Source organism: Brassica rapa, chromosome A06 (genome assembly GCF_000309985.2).
Source record: "Brassica rapa cultivar Chiifu-401-42 chromosome A06, CAAS_Brap_v3.01, whole genome shotgun sequence".
NCBI classification, from domain to species: Eukaryota; Viridiplantae; Streptophyta; class Magnoliopsida; order Brassicales; family Brassicaceae; genus Brassica; species Brassica rapa.
The window spans coordinates 8319684-8338108 of record NC_024800.2 but is presented as its reverse complement, the minus strand read 5'-3'; the positions used below and the strand labels follow the sequence as shown (position 1 = coordinate 8338108).

The 18425-nt window shown below is 31.6% G+C and overlaps 1 protein-coding gene and 1 long non-coding RNA gene across 4 annotated transcripts; both read right to left on the bottom strand.

The window, feature by feature from the left end:
• Positions 1-17: 17 nt before the first annotated feature.
• Positions 18-5119, bottom strand: ARF5-3 (auxin response factor 5). Of its 3 annotated transcripts, none has more exons than XM_009151230.3 (13): positions 4206-5119; positions 3778-3871; positions 3468-3583; positions 3278-3376; positions 3145-3201; positions 2911-3066; positions 2736-2820; positions 2407-2662; positions 2199-2321; positions 1875-2086; positions 711-1801; positions 436-626; positions 18-357 (listed from the first exon to the last, which is right to left on the bottom strand). In XM_009151230.3, exons 1-13 carry the CDS (start codon positions 4548-4550, stop codon positions 228-230), a joined length of 2955 nt encoding a protein of 984 aa, XP_009149478.2. In that variant the 5' UTR covers positions 4551-5119; the 3' UTR covers positions 18-227. The 3 variants fall into 3 exon arrangements, with proteins under 3 accessions (XP_009149478.2, XP_009149479.2, XP_009149480.1); XM_009151231.3 differs by having other exon boundaries at positions 3778-3868; positions 4206-5117; XM_009151232.3 differs by having other exon boundaries at positions 3778-5114.
• Positions 5120-13727: 8608 nt separating this feature from the next.
• LOC117126233 lies at positions 13728-17757 on the bottom strand. Its single transcript, XR_004448753.1, has 2 exons — positions 16317-17757; positions 13728-16227 (listed from the first exon to the last, which is right to left on the bottom strand). It is a non-coding gene; the product is annotated as an uncharacterized LOC117126233 (long non-coding RNA).
• Between the last annotated feature and the right edge of the window lie 668 nt (positions 17758-18425).

Below are 18425 nucleotides of genomic sequence, written 5' to 3'. Positions count from 1 at the left end.
ATTTTTGGGAAACAGAGTAAAAGCTAAACTATTGATCTATTCATCCCCTTTTAAGACCAACACATCAAAGCTTACAAGTTGTAAGTTACAACAAGATGGTTCTCTCTTTTTTCTTACTAAATAACCTTAAAATAGTTGCAGGTTGCAAATTGGAACAACACATCAAACGCTTACAACAAGATGGTTCTCTCTTTTTCCTTAACACATCTAATTTAAATATTGCTACATCATTTAGAAACAGAAGACTTGAGATCATTTATGCATGCGCTGTTCAAAAGCTTCATTCCTTCTTCACTCATCTGCTCAACCTCTGTTGGCGACAATATCCTTATGCACCTTACACATCCCACAAACTCTCTGCACAAGAGAAAAATGGTAATAAATAAAGTGAGGTTACGTTCAATGGATTCACAGAAAAATGAGAGGATGACTTACTCCCATGGATCATCTCCTACAAGCAGAACATCACTCTCATAATCAACATACACAAGCTTCCATCCAGAGCTTTGAGGACGAGTGAGTAATCCTTCAAGTCCAAACATACACTCTATTGCAGTTTTTAACTCATTGTAGTCTCTAAAGCTTGTGACATCAATTGACCTCCCAACTGACCCGGTTTTTTGAACCTACCAAAAACCAAAGTTCCATGTCATATGATGATCTGAGAAAAAATGTAAGCTTAGTGAAAGGACCAAGAGTTGGTTGGTTACCTTAGTGTAGGTTCGGACACGAGGGGTTGCAGCAAGTTTCTGCCATGAGCCTTTACTATTCTGCTGCAGCAGACTAGTATCATCAAAATCAACATTGCTTGAAGACGTACCAGTAGTTCCTCCAGAGTTATCTTGGCGAGAAATGGCCTTTGAGTCTGCAAAGCTAGCAGATGTGATCTGTGATACATCTTGCGCGAAGCTAGTGTTGCTATTCCCGACCAAACAATCAGAAGGGTGATGATTCTGAAAATCGGTTTCTTTGATGGCACAGAAGTCATCAAGAACTGTGTTTGAGAGTGGAGGAGGATCTAGAATGTTGCTGGTTGTGCTATCCTGACAACCATAAAGGTCCTGCTGCATCAAGGGACTGAACTGGTCAAACTTTAGCTGATTGTCCCACACATCGTGAAACAGCGGTGAGTTTGCTGAATCAGGCAACACAACAGCTGAAGAATCCTGGGAGGTTAGCAGTGGTGGTTGCTTGTATGATCCGGCAAGTGACTGGAAGGATGAGACTTGTGATGTCAGCTCTTCCGTTTCCAAGAAAGAGAATCCGTTTATTGGATCAGACTGTGGTGGGTATATCTGTTGACTTGTGTCAGGACATGGATCAGCTTGTAATGGAGACAACGCTGACTCATTACACACAGCGACTGTTCTCACCTGGCTAGCCTGTTCCACTGACTTCTGCTCATTTCCATGGTTAACTCTCCCAGAGTTGCAACCAGAGAGAGTCGGTTTTGGAGGAGCACTCATACTCTGAGACAGATTCTGTTCTTGGCCACTTGTATTGGAAGCAGATGGGTTCACAGTTAGCTTGCTTTCTGGTTGCACCATCTCAGATACCATTGGCTGCTGCTGCATATTCATATCTCCTAGTAAACCTCCATGCCCCATTAAAAGATTCTGCTGCATCTCAGACATGAAAGAGGATGCATTCTGGTTGTTGTTGTTGTTGTGAGTTCTCATCATCATTCTCATAAGCTGCTCTGAAGCCATGTTTGGGAATGATGCGTAAGGCAGAATCCCATTTGTGGAATCACGGATTAGAGGACGTTTGATCAAGCTTCCCCATTCGGTTTCACCAGCAGCTGCATATCTCAAAACAGTTAATGATGCAGTGAAAACAGATGAAAAGAAATCACACTTGTCTTTTAAACTTACCAAAGTAAGATGGATGGAGCTGACGTTTGAGTCCTGAGGTGAGAGAAGGAAAAATGAAGAGACTCTCAGGTGTTTCAATATCCCATGGACTGACCCTAGTAGGTTTGTCGTTACATCCAGGCTCATCCCATTCAACTTGTAGGTTACGCCACTTAGAACCAGACCATCTCAACGGATCCATATCGCTGATTCCAACAATGGTTCCCATGTATCTATATATATATATATATATATATATATATATATATATATTACACATCCAAAAACTTAACAACCAAAACCAAATTTGATAGGTAGATTGTGGTTATAGAGAGGATCACTTACCTACGTTTCCCTGAATCCTCAGTTTCAAACATCATTCCAAACCTCATACCAGCTGAGAGCTGAGCCCCACATATAGCCTTCCGGTACTTAGCTAGAGGGATTACAAACTCTGCTGGACACGCTCTGAAAACATACACCGTAAGCTCTTGTTTAGTCACGTGAGAATATGTTTTATATATTTGAGAAGTGGAGATGACTGTGTGCTAACCTTGGATTATAGAAAATCAAGAAAGGAGTGCGGTTTGCAGTTGCGTGAGCCGCAGCAGCTAGAACACCGATGTGCATACTGTCTGCTGAGAGAACAGATGAAGGAAGAGCTGTTTGTTGGCGGTTAGCTCGCCTCACACCAACCATCAGTTGAGACTTCTCATCCCTGATGAACAAAACAGAATCTCCAGCTCTCAGTCTCTTTGAGCCAACAAACAAACTCCATCCTGTTGTCAGGAGATGCCTCTTTGGCTGCCCTGAGAATACAACCAACAACTGAGCTCAATATCAACTGAATATAATAAAATGAGAGACAAATCAAAGCTTTACCTCGATAGATATGGCGAAATGTCCAAGTATTCTCATGAAGATCTCTAACTACAAGCTCCTGCGTTGGTGGCTGTGCTGTGTAGTCCTGTAATGTATAATAATACATCACATAAGCAGCCATTGAAGATAAAGAAACAAATGTTTTTTTTTTCCTGAGGGGAAAAGAGTGACTCACCAACGGTGGGAATAGCTTCTCTGCAGCTCTACGTGGGACAGAGAAACCTCCATGTGTACTTGTATCACTAGCAGTAAGCGTTTTGCAGAAAAACTCAGCTGGATGCTTGCTTCTGTTCAATAGTCCAAAGTCTGGTACTGGGAACACATCTCTCTCCTGATGCACAAAACCATTTTAAAACACATTCTCTTTAGTAATGAGTTATAAGAAAAGGAACAAAAGGCTTGAACTTACAGAGTGAACAGGTTGTAGACTCATCTGAGCATAAATTTCGTCACTGTCTTTGTCTGCCTATCAAAATGATACAAAGCTCATTGTCAGGAGAAATTAAAGTTGTTTGCAGAGAAAGTTTTTTAAAGAAGCATACATGAAGGGTAACATTATGGACTTGGCACATCAACTGAGATGGTAGATTTGGGTAGTTAGGAACTTGTGTTGTTGCAGACCTTCTGGTTGAAACAGCAACCTTATTCAAGAAAGTGAACCCAACATCAAACCTTGCAAGATCTAGAAAGCTACAATGTGTTGGTTGTTCCTAAATACACACAGAAAGTTACCTGTTCACTATGACCTTGTGAGAAGTAATACACTAAGCTCCCAACTTGAGGGAGACAAACCAGAGGACCTGCACAAGCGTGCCATAGCTCCGAGTTTATTACCGGCTTTCTCGTTCCTACCAAAACCAAAATTTTCAGGGCAAGTTAGTAAGACTTCAACATGCTAAAAATAGAGTGAATTTTGAAACTTACTGTGTTTATTTATTAGGAATGTCATAAGAAAAGTAAACCCACAAAGAAAGTGTTTTGAGAGAATCTCTCAAAAAGGGAAATTTATGTCAAAATATTTAGGAAGAAAAGGAGATGAAACCTGACTGATCCGTCAACAGCTTCATCTCTTCAAGCAGAGAAGACTGAGATGTTGTTGTTGTTCCTCCGTTAACCAAACCATTTGTTTTCATCTTCTCCTCAACAGAAGCCATCATATAGAGATTTTTAATGTTCTGTTTTTTTTTTGTCTCTCCCACACTCAACACTAGGCTTTAAGCGAGACTCGGACTATTTTTTTCTTTTAACAAAGTCTTCATTTTTATTATTTTTTCGTAACCAGGAGGAGACAAAGAGCTCTATTGAGCGCAAACAGGATACAAGATAAATCAAGAAACCAGAAGAATTAAAGACAAAGCCATGTCATAGAATCTGGTTCTTTTTGGTTATAGAAAACTCCAAATTCGAAGGACAAAACCCTTACACATGACAAAAAAAAGAACAGAGTAGGGGAGAGATTAAAGAACATACAGAAAAGGGACTACACACAGACAAGCATGTCTCTCTTGTGGGGGCTCTTTGCCTCTTCTCTCTCTCTCTCTCTCTCTCTCTCTTCTTTTCTCTGAACAAATTCGACCCTTCAATGAAGAAGAGAAACCAGATGTGCCAACAGTTTCTTTCTTTTGTTTCCGGATGCAAACAAGCATAAGGAGCTGAGAGAAAAAGAGACAAAGAAAAATAAGTTTCCGTTTCTATTTCTCTGAAAAAGCCCACATTTTGTTCTCTCTCTCTCCATTTTATACAAACGTATGAGTATAAAAATGTAATGTATTTTTTTTTTGCTTGGAAATGGGAAAGAGTGTGCAGCATGAGCATGCTCTTATCCTGCGCTTAAACTTTCTGTATATGGCGATTCCGTTGCAGCTTTAGACTCTCTAAACGAATAATATTCATATTCTATTGTTGTTTCTCATTAATTAAGATATCTTTTGTATTGTTAATATAAATGTACATAAACTAATTAATGTTACAACAGTTTACGTCAAAATTTAGTAAAGTAGAGATAGGAAGCACACGTAATCTCTGGTATGCACCGAAACGTAGTTGATTGTACAAGTACTTTAAATGCTTATGTTATAAGCCATAACTAGATTTTGATCATCGTAAAGCCAAATATTAAATAAATATATATCTATTAAAATCTATTATATTATTATTATTTCAGTCCGGTATAATGTTTTCATTGAGTTTTTATATTCGAGTTAAACTTGCGGTCGAACCAAGAGATCCAGTTACTCATATATAGTGATGATAGAATATAATAAAATAAATATGGTAAAAACATCTTAAAATAAAAAAAAACCGTTATTAACCCACTGATAAGAATATAATTTTGATTTTTGCTTTAGAATTTTTGATATATCAATATATATTTGACTTGCATAAGAAATATTTTTTGTACGTCAAATTTGAAGATTAATACCAACATGTTTATTATTAAATAACAAATGTTATTAAGTTTATTTGTAAGTATATTAACTATCAATGTACCAAAATAGTGAACCAATAATTAATTTTTTTTCTTTTTAATTTTATTAATAGTAACTATAATTTTTAAAAAATCAGTTTGAGAAAATGTTTTATTATTAGAAATCTATACTATTTAAATAGTGTTCTATTTATATGTATTTATGTATAAAATGGTCTTCATAATTTAGGCTTTTTAAAAAAAAAGAATTGAAAATGGGTCTGAAGTTAATTGGGTTTGTAATATTTTTTTAACTTAAATGGATTCTAACAGTTAAATTCGCTTTGTTAAGTTAAGGGTTCAAAGCCCACAGTAATATTTTTAATATGCCGACAACAAATAGATAAGATCTTTTTTTTATGCAGCAAATATCGTGTCTTTTTTCCTAGATCGAAACTCTAGAAGCTATGTACTTTAATGGAGGAATGTTCATGAATTAGTTTATTTAAAGTTTTGTATGTACACTTTTATATAACTTTCTCTTAGGAGTTTTAGGTATATCAAGTTTTTTTTGTAAATAATCAATCCAATCCGAACTTGTTACGTATCCAAATATTACATGGATTTTATAGATATTTAAATTATGAATTCGAACTCACCGAATCTAAAAGGAACCAATCCGAACTTGAACCAAAAAACTTCAAATGCCTAGTTTGGTTTTTATACAATGATATTTAAAAGCATTAGGACATTGCTCTTTTTTTTTGAAAAAAAAAGAGCACAGCTCGAGTCCTTTATAATATATTTTGGTATCACTAACTATAATTTATACTAAACTTTTATCATCTTTCGATGTATATAATATGTATTTTCTAACTCATGAATATATATATATTTTTGTTCTATTATCTTTTTTTAATTAAATAAGATAAAATTAATGTTTTTTATACCAAGTCTGGAACGCGGTCAAATCGATAAACATGAATTTAATGAAAACTAATTGATTTAAAGCATATAAATTCTGAAAACCCCTATTAACCGCGATTCGGTATTTGTTGACCTGGTAAGAACCTAAAATAAATTAATTATATATTTATTTTTAAGTTAGTTAAAATTCTAATATACTTTTAATTGTATATTCTGAATAAAATAATTTGTTTGTGATTATGGATTGAGTCTTATATGTGTCAAGGTCGTTTAAGTTCTAATCATAATAGTAGTGATAATCCACCTTCATAGAAATAAATTTAGCCGTGATGAACTAGGATTAGTTCAATGGTCTTTTTGATTTATACGTGGGTGATGAATTAGGATTGATTCAAACTTATTTATAATTTAGCTATAACATTAAAAAGCTAAGGGCCCACTATATATTTTGTACGTTCAAATCTATCAATTTGAAAAAGGAAATCTAATTTAATTGAGTATATATTTTGATCAACTAAAGCATTATAAAGTAAAACATATTTAGATTTAATGAATATATCAAATAATCTTGTTTAAGTAGATTTTTACGAACTCCTTCTTTTTTAATAGTAAATAGTATAGATGCACATATTTTTACAAGCTTGACACTTTTCTTGCCAAAAGTGTCTTGCTTTTTCAACAACTTGGTTGGTTTTGTAACTTGAAGATGTATGTTTTTGATTATACAAAAACAATTATTCCCAGTATTATAATTGATTAAACTTTTTGACAAATTAGGTTTCTTTTTCCGTGGCAATAATAATATATACTTTTCCAAAGTTTTCTTTTTCTGCAGATATTTGGAAAAGGGGACGTGAGTGGTGATACTCTTTGGAAGATTTAGAGAAGTTGCTTATGATAGAACATAATGTCAAAGCTGTGTATACTAGCATGAAGCCTAAGAGGAGTATGTTAACTGGGAAGTGTATCTTGCAACCTTTTGGGCCGGTGCTCTTTTTCCTTTCCAAGTTATGGCTAAAACAATGTATTTATTCTTTATTAGGACGGATCTATACAATTAATATTGGCATAGAATGTAAGAAAAAGGTAACTGGTACGACCCCTAGTGTATACTTCTTCCATGAGCATTGAAATTGGAATATCTTTATTGTGTCACGTATCCACATACTTTGTCTCATTAATATAAGTACTCAGAAAACACATGTGTAATTGTGTGTAATTCTGCATATTGCGAATAATGTGTGTGCTACATCTTTAAGCTTCGAATGGTAACTGCGTTTTGAGCGGTGCAGGACAAGCGGTTTAACTGCAGTGCAGTTTTTACAGTTACAAAAACGTATAGATATATGATATATGTAAAGATTTTTGTTACTGTTAATTACAGTGCGGAGCAGAGCGGTTCGTAACATTCGAAGCCTTAGACTTTTTAGTTTTTAGCCACTATAACATCTTTAGTTTGACTTTCATTTTTATTTTTTTGCGACTCAATAATTGACATGTAATTGTTGTATATATAATACTATGATGATATGATTCATATGAAACGATTTCACTTTACATATATTGTATTATTGTGATACAATTATAAACGACGTCTTAGGGTATCTCCAACCCAAACTTATATTTTTCTCTATAATTCTCACAAAAATAGAGTAACTATATGATAGCGTAAGTTTTGTTCCAATGATTTACTCTAATAGGTATGAGTTGGAAATGGTCTTAGAGGTATATTAATATTAGTGTACCATTGCGTCTATGACATATTTGAAAGTCGAAACTATAAACCCGATAAAGCTAGCTTTCGCTTTTCGCATGTTCTGATTATGTGGTATTTCATCATTTGTGATCGTCCATAGGTTTTCCAAGACCTGTTGTTACCCTGCTTTCCTCAAAGTTTTAGCATACGTTTTTGAACTTATGGAGGTTGTTTAACAATTCAAATCTCATAAGCAAGAAAACGTTTTCCTTAATTCAAAAAAAAATGTTTTTCTTTTGTGCTAAAAGTAAACTTTTTTTCTTTTGCGCCATGTAGATTTCATCTTGAGTAAATTTTACCATATTCTGTCTAAATTTGTAACATTCAAAGGTATAATAACCCTATCAAGAAAAGGATTATTGGTGGCCAGACAACTCTTATGAAAAATAGAAAGCTGTAGAAGCATGGATTTCCGGCCTTTGAATAATAAAAATATTTTTCGGTCCTAATTTTAGAAACGAATCTTTAGTGTAGTGGTATTATTACCAAAGTTAGATACCCAAACATTATGAGTCCGACTCATGCATGTTTACGATAACTGCAGCTTGTTTTTGCCAAAGTCAGGATAAACCATTGTAAATTAATATATTAAACAATGGTTTTAGTTTTAATATTATTTACGTACATTTAATATTTTTATATACGTCGTATATTAAAACTAAAGAAAAACGGCGTTATTATAAATGCTGTATATTAAAACTAAAAATATTTAATATTGTAAAGTATATTAAACCAATGATTTATATTAAAACTAAAATTAAATGAATTTAATATTATTAAACGGTGTATATTAAACAATGGTTTTAGTTTAAATATTATTTACGTACATTTAATATTTTCAAGTATAAACAAACTATGTAAAAGATGTAAATAAAAAATTTAACGTGTTACTATTCATTTTCTCATTTTTTCTCTAAATGATACTCCCTCCGTTTTTTTATATAAGTCGTTTTGCAGCTATGCACGTAGATTAAGAAAACCATTAATTTTTTATATTTTCTAAACAAAAACATCATTAATTATTTACCTAACCACAATTCAACAAATAGAAAAATAAAAGATATATTACCATTGGTCATACAACATTAATTACTAATAAATTTTACATAGAAAACCGAAAACGACCTATAATTTGGAACAAAAAAATTTCTCTACAACGACTTATATTAAAAAACGGAGGGAGTACTAATTGAAAGAAAAATCTTTCATATGTTTTACTAAAGTTAATGTACCATTAAAGCTTTTTGCGTTGTATTGAGTGGAAACTTGTAAAAATAAAACATTAGAAATGAAGAAGAACAGAAAAGTGAGAGAAAAAAAGCGAAAAGCATCATTTGGTGCTTTTGCGTCTGAAAATTTTGACCGTTCGGCACGCGTGAAGTGGACTGCAAATCAATGGTTGAGTAAGAGGGATACAGAGGGCGTACGTTAGCGTAACTTCGACACGTGTTGTATTATATTATTGTTGAATTATATTTGGACCTACACGGCGCCGTTTCTCCGTTTCACAGTTCACATCCTCACCTTAGCTCGATTTCTCTCACTCCTGATTAAAAGCAGGAGCGATTCCTAATTAAATTCACTTTTATTCTATCATCGAAAACTATACTACCATATTGGTGTAATATGTAGTGGTTTCACATCTTACAAATGTGGTGGTGGAACAGCTAATGTGGAAAATGGATACAACGAAATTAGTAATTGGAAAGATAATAAACGTAGTGGATGGAACAATAATTCATTAATGAACAGATACCAAATTAGAACAAAACTAGTTCATACGTAGTATGCTCTATGTTTTAGATATGGTCAACGAGTTATTTCTTCTCATGCCAAATAACTATATATGATGAATGTGCATACGCATATCACGAATATGTGAGGTTGCAAACATGAAATAATAATACAAAAATCAGATAATAATGTTGGGAGAAATAAGGCAACGTCACATTCTAAATTTATGAAAATTCTAATTGATTCTTTCGCCAAGTAACAGACTCCAACTATAATATCATGCCATCTTCGTGATTATCATTTATAACGTTCAAACTCTAATTCACAATTTGTTTTTTTTTGGCATAATTCACAATTTGTTAGAAATAAAACAATACTCTATTTTCTCATATCGTTTTCCTTTTTCAGCTGGTTAATGAGTCTTGCTCTTACAATCGATAAGAATAAAAGTAAAAAGATTGAGCTAGTTTCGATAAGAATATGAGTAAAGGTCCCAAATAACTGTTTTGTGTTTATTAGGATTTGTGTCATTTAAACTAATTGCTTTGGAATTTGAACTATTTAATTAAATACTACCACAACACTAAAGGCTCCATAAATAAACTCGTGTATTATTGTCATCACCAATATATAAAAGGTTAAGTTGTCTTATTTGATGGTTTTTAAAGAATTGTCTTATCTGCCTTCCAAATAAACTAGTATCACAAACGGAGTTAGAAACACTATCCAATACCAAGTCGACACGTGATGGTCATCGAGAATTCTTCATAACGGCATGTGGCTTCCCGCACGCATCTATATAGATCGATGATTTAATCAGACGGTCAATATTCAACGATGTAAGAATCGAGCCACGCGCTCTTGCACGCCGTTTCAACAGCTTCGTAATTCACCCCACGTCCTCTTTTAACTTTCCTTGGATCCCTCCTAACCGTCGATTATACAAACGTGTCAGTCTTGTAGTATTTTCATACGACGTCGTTCAGAGATACGACCACGAGTTGCTACAAACCATACGGTCCACACCTAATACTCGCATTAATTTGTTGATCAAATTTTCATGGCTTCATTTGATTGTAAGTAAACGGTAATTTCAGCAGTATGATCGTTGGGGAAAGAAAAGAAAAATTAACAGTATGAATAATATGATCATACAGCTCAGAGAGAAAACTATAGGCTGTAGAACAAAAATTAGTACAAGCGATGGGAGTGTAATTATGCCGCATGTTTCCTGTCACTTCTAATTTTAAAGCTGCAACTTTTTATAGAAACAGTAAATCTGTAATGCTATCGAAACAGTAAAAAGGTATATAGTTTTAATGTTTTACTACCATAGTTCATAAATGTTAGTACTAGCCGAGATCATTAACGTTCTACAAATCATATTTACCTTATCCTGACTGTGTATCAATTTACTACATCTAATTATATAATTCAAAATAAAATGATATTGTTTGCATCAATAAGAATAAGCTTTATCGAAACACTCGAACTATTCAATCCATAAATAACAAATAATTTGAGTATGTTTTACATTAAAAAGTGCCATATTGTAGAGTTTACAGAATCTATTAACAATATTTAAGACGAAATTATTAAGTATTTATTAAAAAAATTATGAAAGAATAAATTTGAAATATACATGGACCCCAAAATCATCACAATACTAAAAGGGGAATAAAGTGTCTAGAGAGAGTGTCCACATCAAAAAATTTAATCAACCAATGGCATGATGCCATGTCACATCAATCTAAACAATTTTCATTATATACTTTTATACACGAATCACAAATTTATACTTCCTTTTGTATTCTTTTTGGTCAAAACCCACCAGTTGTCCTATCATCTTCTTTATCTTCTCATTCCCGTCGTAATACCTCTTTCACCTCCTCCATAACGTTCGGTCTTCCACTTCGTGATTCATAAATCCTCATACATTCACTACGATAATTAATGGCTACTCAACTCTTGCATTTCCCACAAATTTACAACTGCATCTATATATTTCCTTTCTAATTCCTTACGCTTAACCTATTTCTTCAAAACGAAATCATCATACCAGGCTATAGATACTTTGGTTGTGTCAACGAGAAAATAATTAGTTTACAGAAGAATTTTGATTCCTCCTTATCAATTATCGAATGTGTTACGTCTGCTCAAGATGTTTTAGCAACGAAGAAGTCGTTAAGTAAAACATTTTCTAAATGGTCTGAGCCAGAGGCTTGATCCGTGTGGTCTGAGCTACGAGCCAACCGTGAGCCTTCTATGCATCACGAGTCACAACAATCTTCATCGTTTCATCTCTGTATTAAGGCTGAGCTCGTGCTTCGACCACCACCGGATCGACTCCTTCTCCGTCGCAATTGTCTTTCGCCCTGGCATGAAGCTTCTTCTATTCACCTATGTGTCGCGTCCAGCTCTCACTCACCGTCAGCTCCTCCTGGAATCCATCTGTGATGCAGTTCTCTCTGCATCAATCTGTCTTCAGCTTCCAATCCGGTGACAGCATTCTTCTCTTACATCCATATCTCTTCCTCTGCTCCGTCGCACGTCTTCATCACAGCACCAAGTCAGCAAGCTCTGACCGGAATCCATGGCCACAAAAATCTCCTCTGTGGTGTCTTGAGAAGCTAGCTCCGACGTCGCCCTCGCGAATCGAAGAGCAACAATGGTCAAAATTAGCTTATTTCATTTCCGGTCATCCATCAGTTGATATTTTCGTTTCTAACCTCCAACTTATGAATTTGCAATTTTTGATGTCAAATCTTGGACCCCCAGCATACTCAGTTCCATTATTTCCTATTAATCGATCAAATACTTGAAAAGTCTAATCATTTGGAACATAGCATATTATATATTGCCACAAAAACGTATTATATGTTATGTAGACTATTTATTCAAGAAAATTTGTTATGTGTCTACATGTACGTTTTTTAGATATTATATACAACTAAATGTATATTGCAAAAAGATTAACCATTGTCGCACATGACATTCTATATATAATGTATAATATTTTAGAGCATAACTTTATTAATAATTATTTTTGTATTTCAAAACTGATTTCTCAGGTATAATATTGTGTATCCCATATTAGCTCTGACATCAAAATATTTTTAACTATTAACTATTATCGTTAATTAGGAACTGATAAATAATTACATCTCAGTAACAAATATTGATTTTATGGGAAAGCAACATATCACAAATAAAGTTTATGGTGTATTTTATACTTATTGTAAAAAATAAGACTCCGATACTTTGTTTTGTAAAAAAAAAAATAAGTAAGTGAATAAGCTAATATATTATTTTAAAGTGTGAGAACATTGACAAATATGAAAACAACATAAATTTTTGTTTTCATGGTAAAGTTAAGAATTTTGTAAAAGTAAGTTTAACATATAAATTTTCGTGACAAATGAGAAAAAGCATAGATTTTTGTATAATTTTGACAAAACAACTCAAAACATAGTTCTCTAATGTCTTAATAAAATATTATTTAAGGATGCAATAATTAAATATATCAATTCAATAAATTTTGTAATTTATAGACAAAACAATAACACAAATTTTTTTGAAACATTTGTTTAACCTATCGATTTCTTTTCATGAGAATCCAACTAAACAAAATAAAAAAACAATTAGATTTACAAATATTTAATTACCATTTTATTCAATTTTGATTAATTTTAAATTGTAATAATGTATCTTTTTGAAGTTACAAAAAATAATGTTTTTTATTTATTACACTAGCATTATATATAGATTCTATATACACAAATAAATATAATATTACAACATAAGATTGCTTTTCCTGATTCATATGAATTTTTTTTAAGTTATCCACCAAAGCAAATTAATTAAATCAATTAAATTTTTAGAATACGGAAAATTAATATATAATTTTATTTTAAATTAAATTATTTAAAAAGTGTATATCAATAAAAACAAAATAATAAATAAGTAAAACTGATTTGTTGGTAATTTTTATGACATATATATATATATATATCAATTCATGTGAAAGAAGTAGAAGCTTAATATGAAAAAAATCTTAAATACAAAAAACTCTAAAATTAACAAATAAAAACAAATAAAAATTAAACTATGATATCACTTGAAAGCTTAAGCGATAATTAGACAAATTTGATTTTTTTTTTGCCGGCCAAAAGTTTATTATTAATTAGCTTCAGTTATTTCAAGATGTTTAAGAAAAGATGGACAAAAAATAGGATGAACATAAATGATATATGAACTATGAATAGTACTTTGTAAAGCTGATTTAGATAACACATCTGTACATCCATTTCCAGTTCTTTTTTATGCCTAAATTCAATTTCTTCAGAGCAGTTATTCCACAAAAATATCGTATGAGATATTGTTTTAATATTCAGATTTGTTTCTTAACTGTTAAGAAGATTGATAACTGTAAAAATATCTCCTTCGAATATGATATGTCTATAACCGAGTCCCCAACATGAGACAAATTTGTTTAAAAAGTAAATAATTTTATTTTTCTTTTTTTATAACGTCTATTTTATTGATTTAAGCAGCACGAATATAATCCTCATGTAGAGAATTATGAATCATTGTTGGTACAAAATAATGAAATACAAATAGACTATTGTTTGGTATATTAGCCTTTGCCAACTTATCTGCTACACGATTTGCATTCCTTGCCACCCAAGATATGGTACAAACTTCAAATTTTCTTAACCACCATCTGATCTCTCTAGTCCAGTTGTATACACCAAAGTATAGCTTGTTGTTGATTAGTATATCCACTGCTTTTTGGCAATCGGACTCCAATATAATCTTCTTGTAATCTCTGATCCAACAATGTTGTAATGCCATAAGTATACCTTGTAGTTCACTCTCCAATGCTGTTTGAACAATTTTGCCTTTGGCTTGGACACTTTCTTTATAAGTTCCTTGATCATCTCTAATGATAAACCCAACCTTTGCCCTTGTTTGATGATTTACAAAACTCCCATCTACATTACACTTGATTGTTTCATTCGATGGTCTTGTCCACTGTTTAGCAGATCGCTCTTCTAGATTTCTTCTTCGTTGTAATGAAGTTGTCTCTACTCTTTCAATACTTTGCCACTCCTTTTTATTTTATTTTTATAATAACTAAATATAATACGTTGTAATAATTTTATTTTTCTTATATTATATAATAAATATATATTATTTATTGATAATAAAAAATATAGTTATTCATCTATCACAAATATCTATGCAAATATGTGAATCAAGTACAACAATCAAACAACATAATGATTTTCACAAAGAAAATTTTAAAAATATATTTATGTTATGTAGTCTTATTTTATATTTTTTAAATAATATAATACAATATTATACATTATTTTTTTAGAATTGAGAAATACATATTTTATCTTATCCGTGCGTAGCACGGCTAAAAAATCTAGTAAAAGTAAAACTAAAATAATGGGAGTGACTAGATTGCATGACAACTGATTATAAAAACATACAACGAATGTGTCAAAATAACAGGTAAAGCTTAAGTTATTTAAAAAGTTTATTAGAGAAATCACTGGTAATACCAATTCGAGTCTGTTCAAAATGGTTGAGTGTCACTTGAGTTACAACTCCCCACCAGGGTTCGATTTCATATTGGTACCCATTTCCTAGAATTAATTCTCAAGACCTTTTCCATTATAATCTGGTGCTTCTTCTTCCACACGTGGAAATGACCTTTCCCAGTTCTATCTGCTGTAATCTCAACTAGTTGTTGAGGAGGTAATCTAAATTACTTCTCGTTTTTTTATAAAAAAAGAAGAGAAATGACTGGTAGTATAATGTAAGATAATGTTGGGAATATGGCTTCCAACTTACACATTACTTGGCATTTAAGTGAACTAGTCATGTTTCAGTTATACTATTTTAACTTCATTTGAATAGTAAATATAGGATCTTAATAAATGAAAATTCACAAACCAAAATCTTGTAGCATGTGAATATTATATAGTTCTGTATGATTAAAAGTTACGAAAAAGCGTAAGATTTTTAAAAGGAATAAAAAGGGACCAAGAAAGGAAGGCTTCTATTATTACATTGAGAATGCATAATAGTGCCAACAAGAAAAAGGCAAGTAAATAAATCATAATAATCAGCAGCAGGGAATAAGAACAATCATAGGTTATAATGCACATTCCATTTAGACATGCTTACTTAAACATCGATAGACCCATACACATAGGCCTGTCCAATCCGGGTTTCGGTACGGTTTCGGTTCGGTTTTTTCGGTTTTTCGGTTTTTCGGTTTATAAAAATTAGATACCATATTAGAACCATATCTAATTTGGTTTGGTTCGGTTTTTATACTACCGGTTTTCGGTTTATTCGGTTTTATACCAAAGAAAACATTATTATTTAGTTTGGTTATATATTATATGAATTTTAAAGAGTCATGTTGTTAAAGCTATCATTTATCAAAACGTTCATCTTATAAATAATCAATGTCAAAGAGTAACAAAATAAGCAAATAAAATAATCAAATCAAAAACCAAAACCATAGCTCAAAGTTGTGAAAAATAAATAATAAAAACAAAACATATGCATGAAAAAACGTTTTCCCACTCTCCCATAATTGGTGACATTGTTCATCAGTCATGCCTCCTCTGACTGAACGTGAAATTCTGTTAGTTTACAAATAAAAAAAATTGTGAATAACTCCAGTGCTCGTAAATATAATAAATCAATGCTTACAAATTAAAATATGAATTACCTTCTACTAGAGAGTCCATGAATTCATATTCATCCAACATCCGTTCGATGCTCTTTTGTTTATTACAGCTCTTCTTGTTCTCCTCTGTTTTTTCAAAGAAATTTCTTGTTACCATCTAATTTTACAATTTCTCAAAGCATGAAAAATCAAAAAGAGAAAATTATTAAGAGATACCTTCACTCAGTCAATGATTCAATGGCAGTAGGAACTAAGAAGCAAAAAGTTAAAAGAAGAAGACTATTCCACCTACGGCTGCTGTGAGTTTTTTAAATTATTGTTTAAGTATTTTCAAATTAGGGCTTCTTTAATATAAAAGTATACGGTATTATTTATTAACAAGAAAATTAACTTATATAACATATTAACATATCAGTTACACGTATTATGTACCCTGGCGTTATATAATGTATATATTTATATGTTCTTATTTTAATCGGTTTTATTCGGTTTATTCGGTTTATTCGGTTATAAACCTAACCATATCCAAATCCTACGGTTTTTATAAAATCATATCCATTCGGTTTAAATGGTATATACCAAAACCAAACCATATTGTCTATTTCGGTTCGGTTCGATTCGGTTCGGTTCGGTATTACCATATTGAACAGGCCTACATACACACTATCATAAATTCACAACCAATTAACCATGTCTATGCCATCTAAAGGTCATCATGCGAATGCCCTCATCTGCATTGCATATGGATGAGTTTTATAAATTTATAATTTAAGATTAGGTAAATTTATATGAAAATGAACGAAAACAAATACTACTGAACTACCAGAAAACCAAAATGAATGGACAATTCTCAGGTTACCTATAACATGAAGTCACGCAAAAGAAAAACTAAATGGTGCTTTATTAGAAGCTTTATTAATGTCTTATTTTTATTTCTTTCTAATATTTTTGTTTTTTTAACATAATCAGTCGCAACCAAATCCATTACATAGCCATCCATCATAAAATCTATTGGATATAGTTTGAGTCGAGCGGAGTTAGACGAATAATGACCGTATGTTGATTGAAATGAGTTATTATTCAAACATGTGATCATATGAATGAAGACAAAATACAACATAAATTAAAGTTAAAACTCTTCAACTAAGTTTGTTTTGGGTAAAAACCTCTAAATTAAATATTTAACGAAAAATTCCTCAAACTAATTTTATTTAATGAATTAAACCCTAACATGTCATAATTACCATTACTATAGGTAAATCTTTAGTTTAGGAGTTTCTACATTAAGTAAACATAGTTGAAGAGTTTAACATTACAAATCCAAAAAATAAAAATAAAATCAAAATTTTATAATATTATCTAAAAATTAGTAACTTGAATTTTTAAAATTAGCACTTGTTTTTTTTGTAAATATATGAGTTTGATGTGTTTTTAACATCAATATTATATATTTATAAATTAAAAATGTAAAACCCCAGAAAATATAATAAAAATTATCTAAAGATTTATTATTATATATTAAATAAGATATAATTTTTATTATATTTTCATGTTTTTTTTACATTTTAACCTTTTAGTAATTTTATTATAGGTAAATCTTTAGATAATTTTTATTATATTTTCTGGGTTTTTGCATTTTTAATTTATACATATATAATGTTGATGTTAAAAACACATCAAACTTATATATTTTCAAAACAAAATAAAATGGTAATTTTGAAAATTTAAGTTACTAATTTGTAGATAATGTTATAAAGTTTTGATTTTTTTAGATTTTTAGTGGAAAACCCCTCAGTTATGTTTACTTACTGTAGAAATTTCTAAACTAAAGATTTACTTGTAGTAATAGTAATTATGACCTGATAGAGTTTAATTCATTAAATAAAATTAGTTGGAAGATTTTTTGTTAAATACTTAGTTTGCTGGTTTTTATTCAAAATAAAACTTAGTCGAATGGTATTAACGTTAAAAATCCAAATATATAAGACATCTATACGGTGCGTATATAAGAAAGAGACATGAGCGAGAGAGGGGCGTGGTGTGAGCCTGTGAGGGGCTGAGGGGAGCTTTGTAGGGTTTGAAGCCGACATTTTTCTGCGTATATATATTTTTAATCGAGTTATATAAAAAGGAGAGTCCATTCTTTTTCTC

What these genes read in the sequence shown, in the direction of transcription:
- ARF5-3 (XM_009151230.3), bottom strand. Translation starts at nt 4,550, where the DNA reads ATGCTCATGCTGCACACTCTTTCCCATTTCCAAGCAAAAAAAAAATAC. An exon ending in CACAAGGTCATAGTGAACAG is followed by an intron (nt 3,377 to 3,467) that starts GTAACTTTCTGT and finishes TTCTTGAATAAG; the next exon opens with GTTGCTGTTTCAACCAGAAG. An exon ending in GAGGATTCAGGGAAACGTAG is followed by an intron (nt 2,087 to 2,198) that starts GTAAGTGATCCT and finishes ATATATATATAG; the next exon opens with ATACATGGGAACCATTGTTG.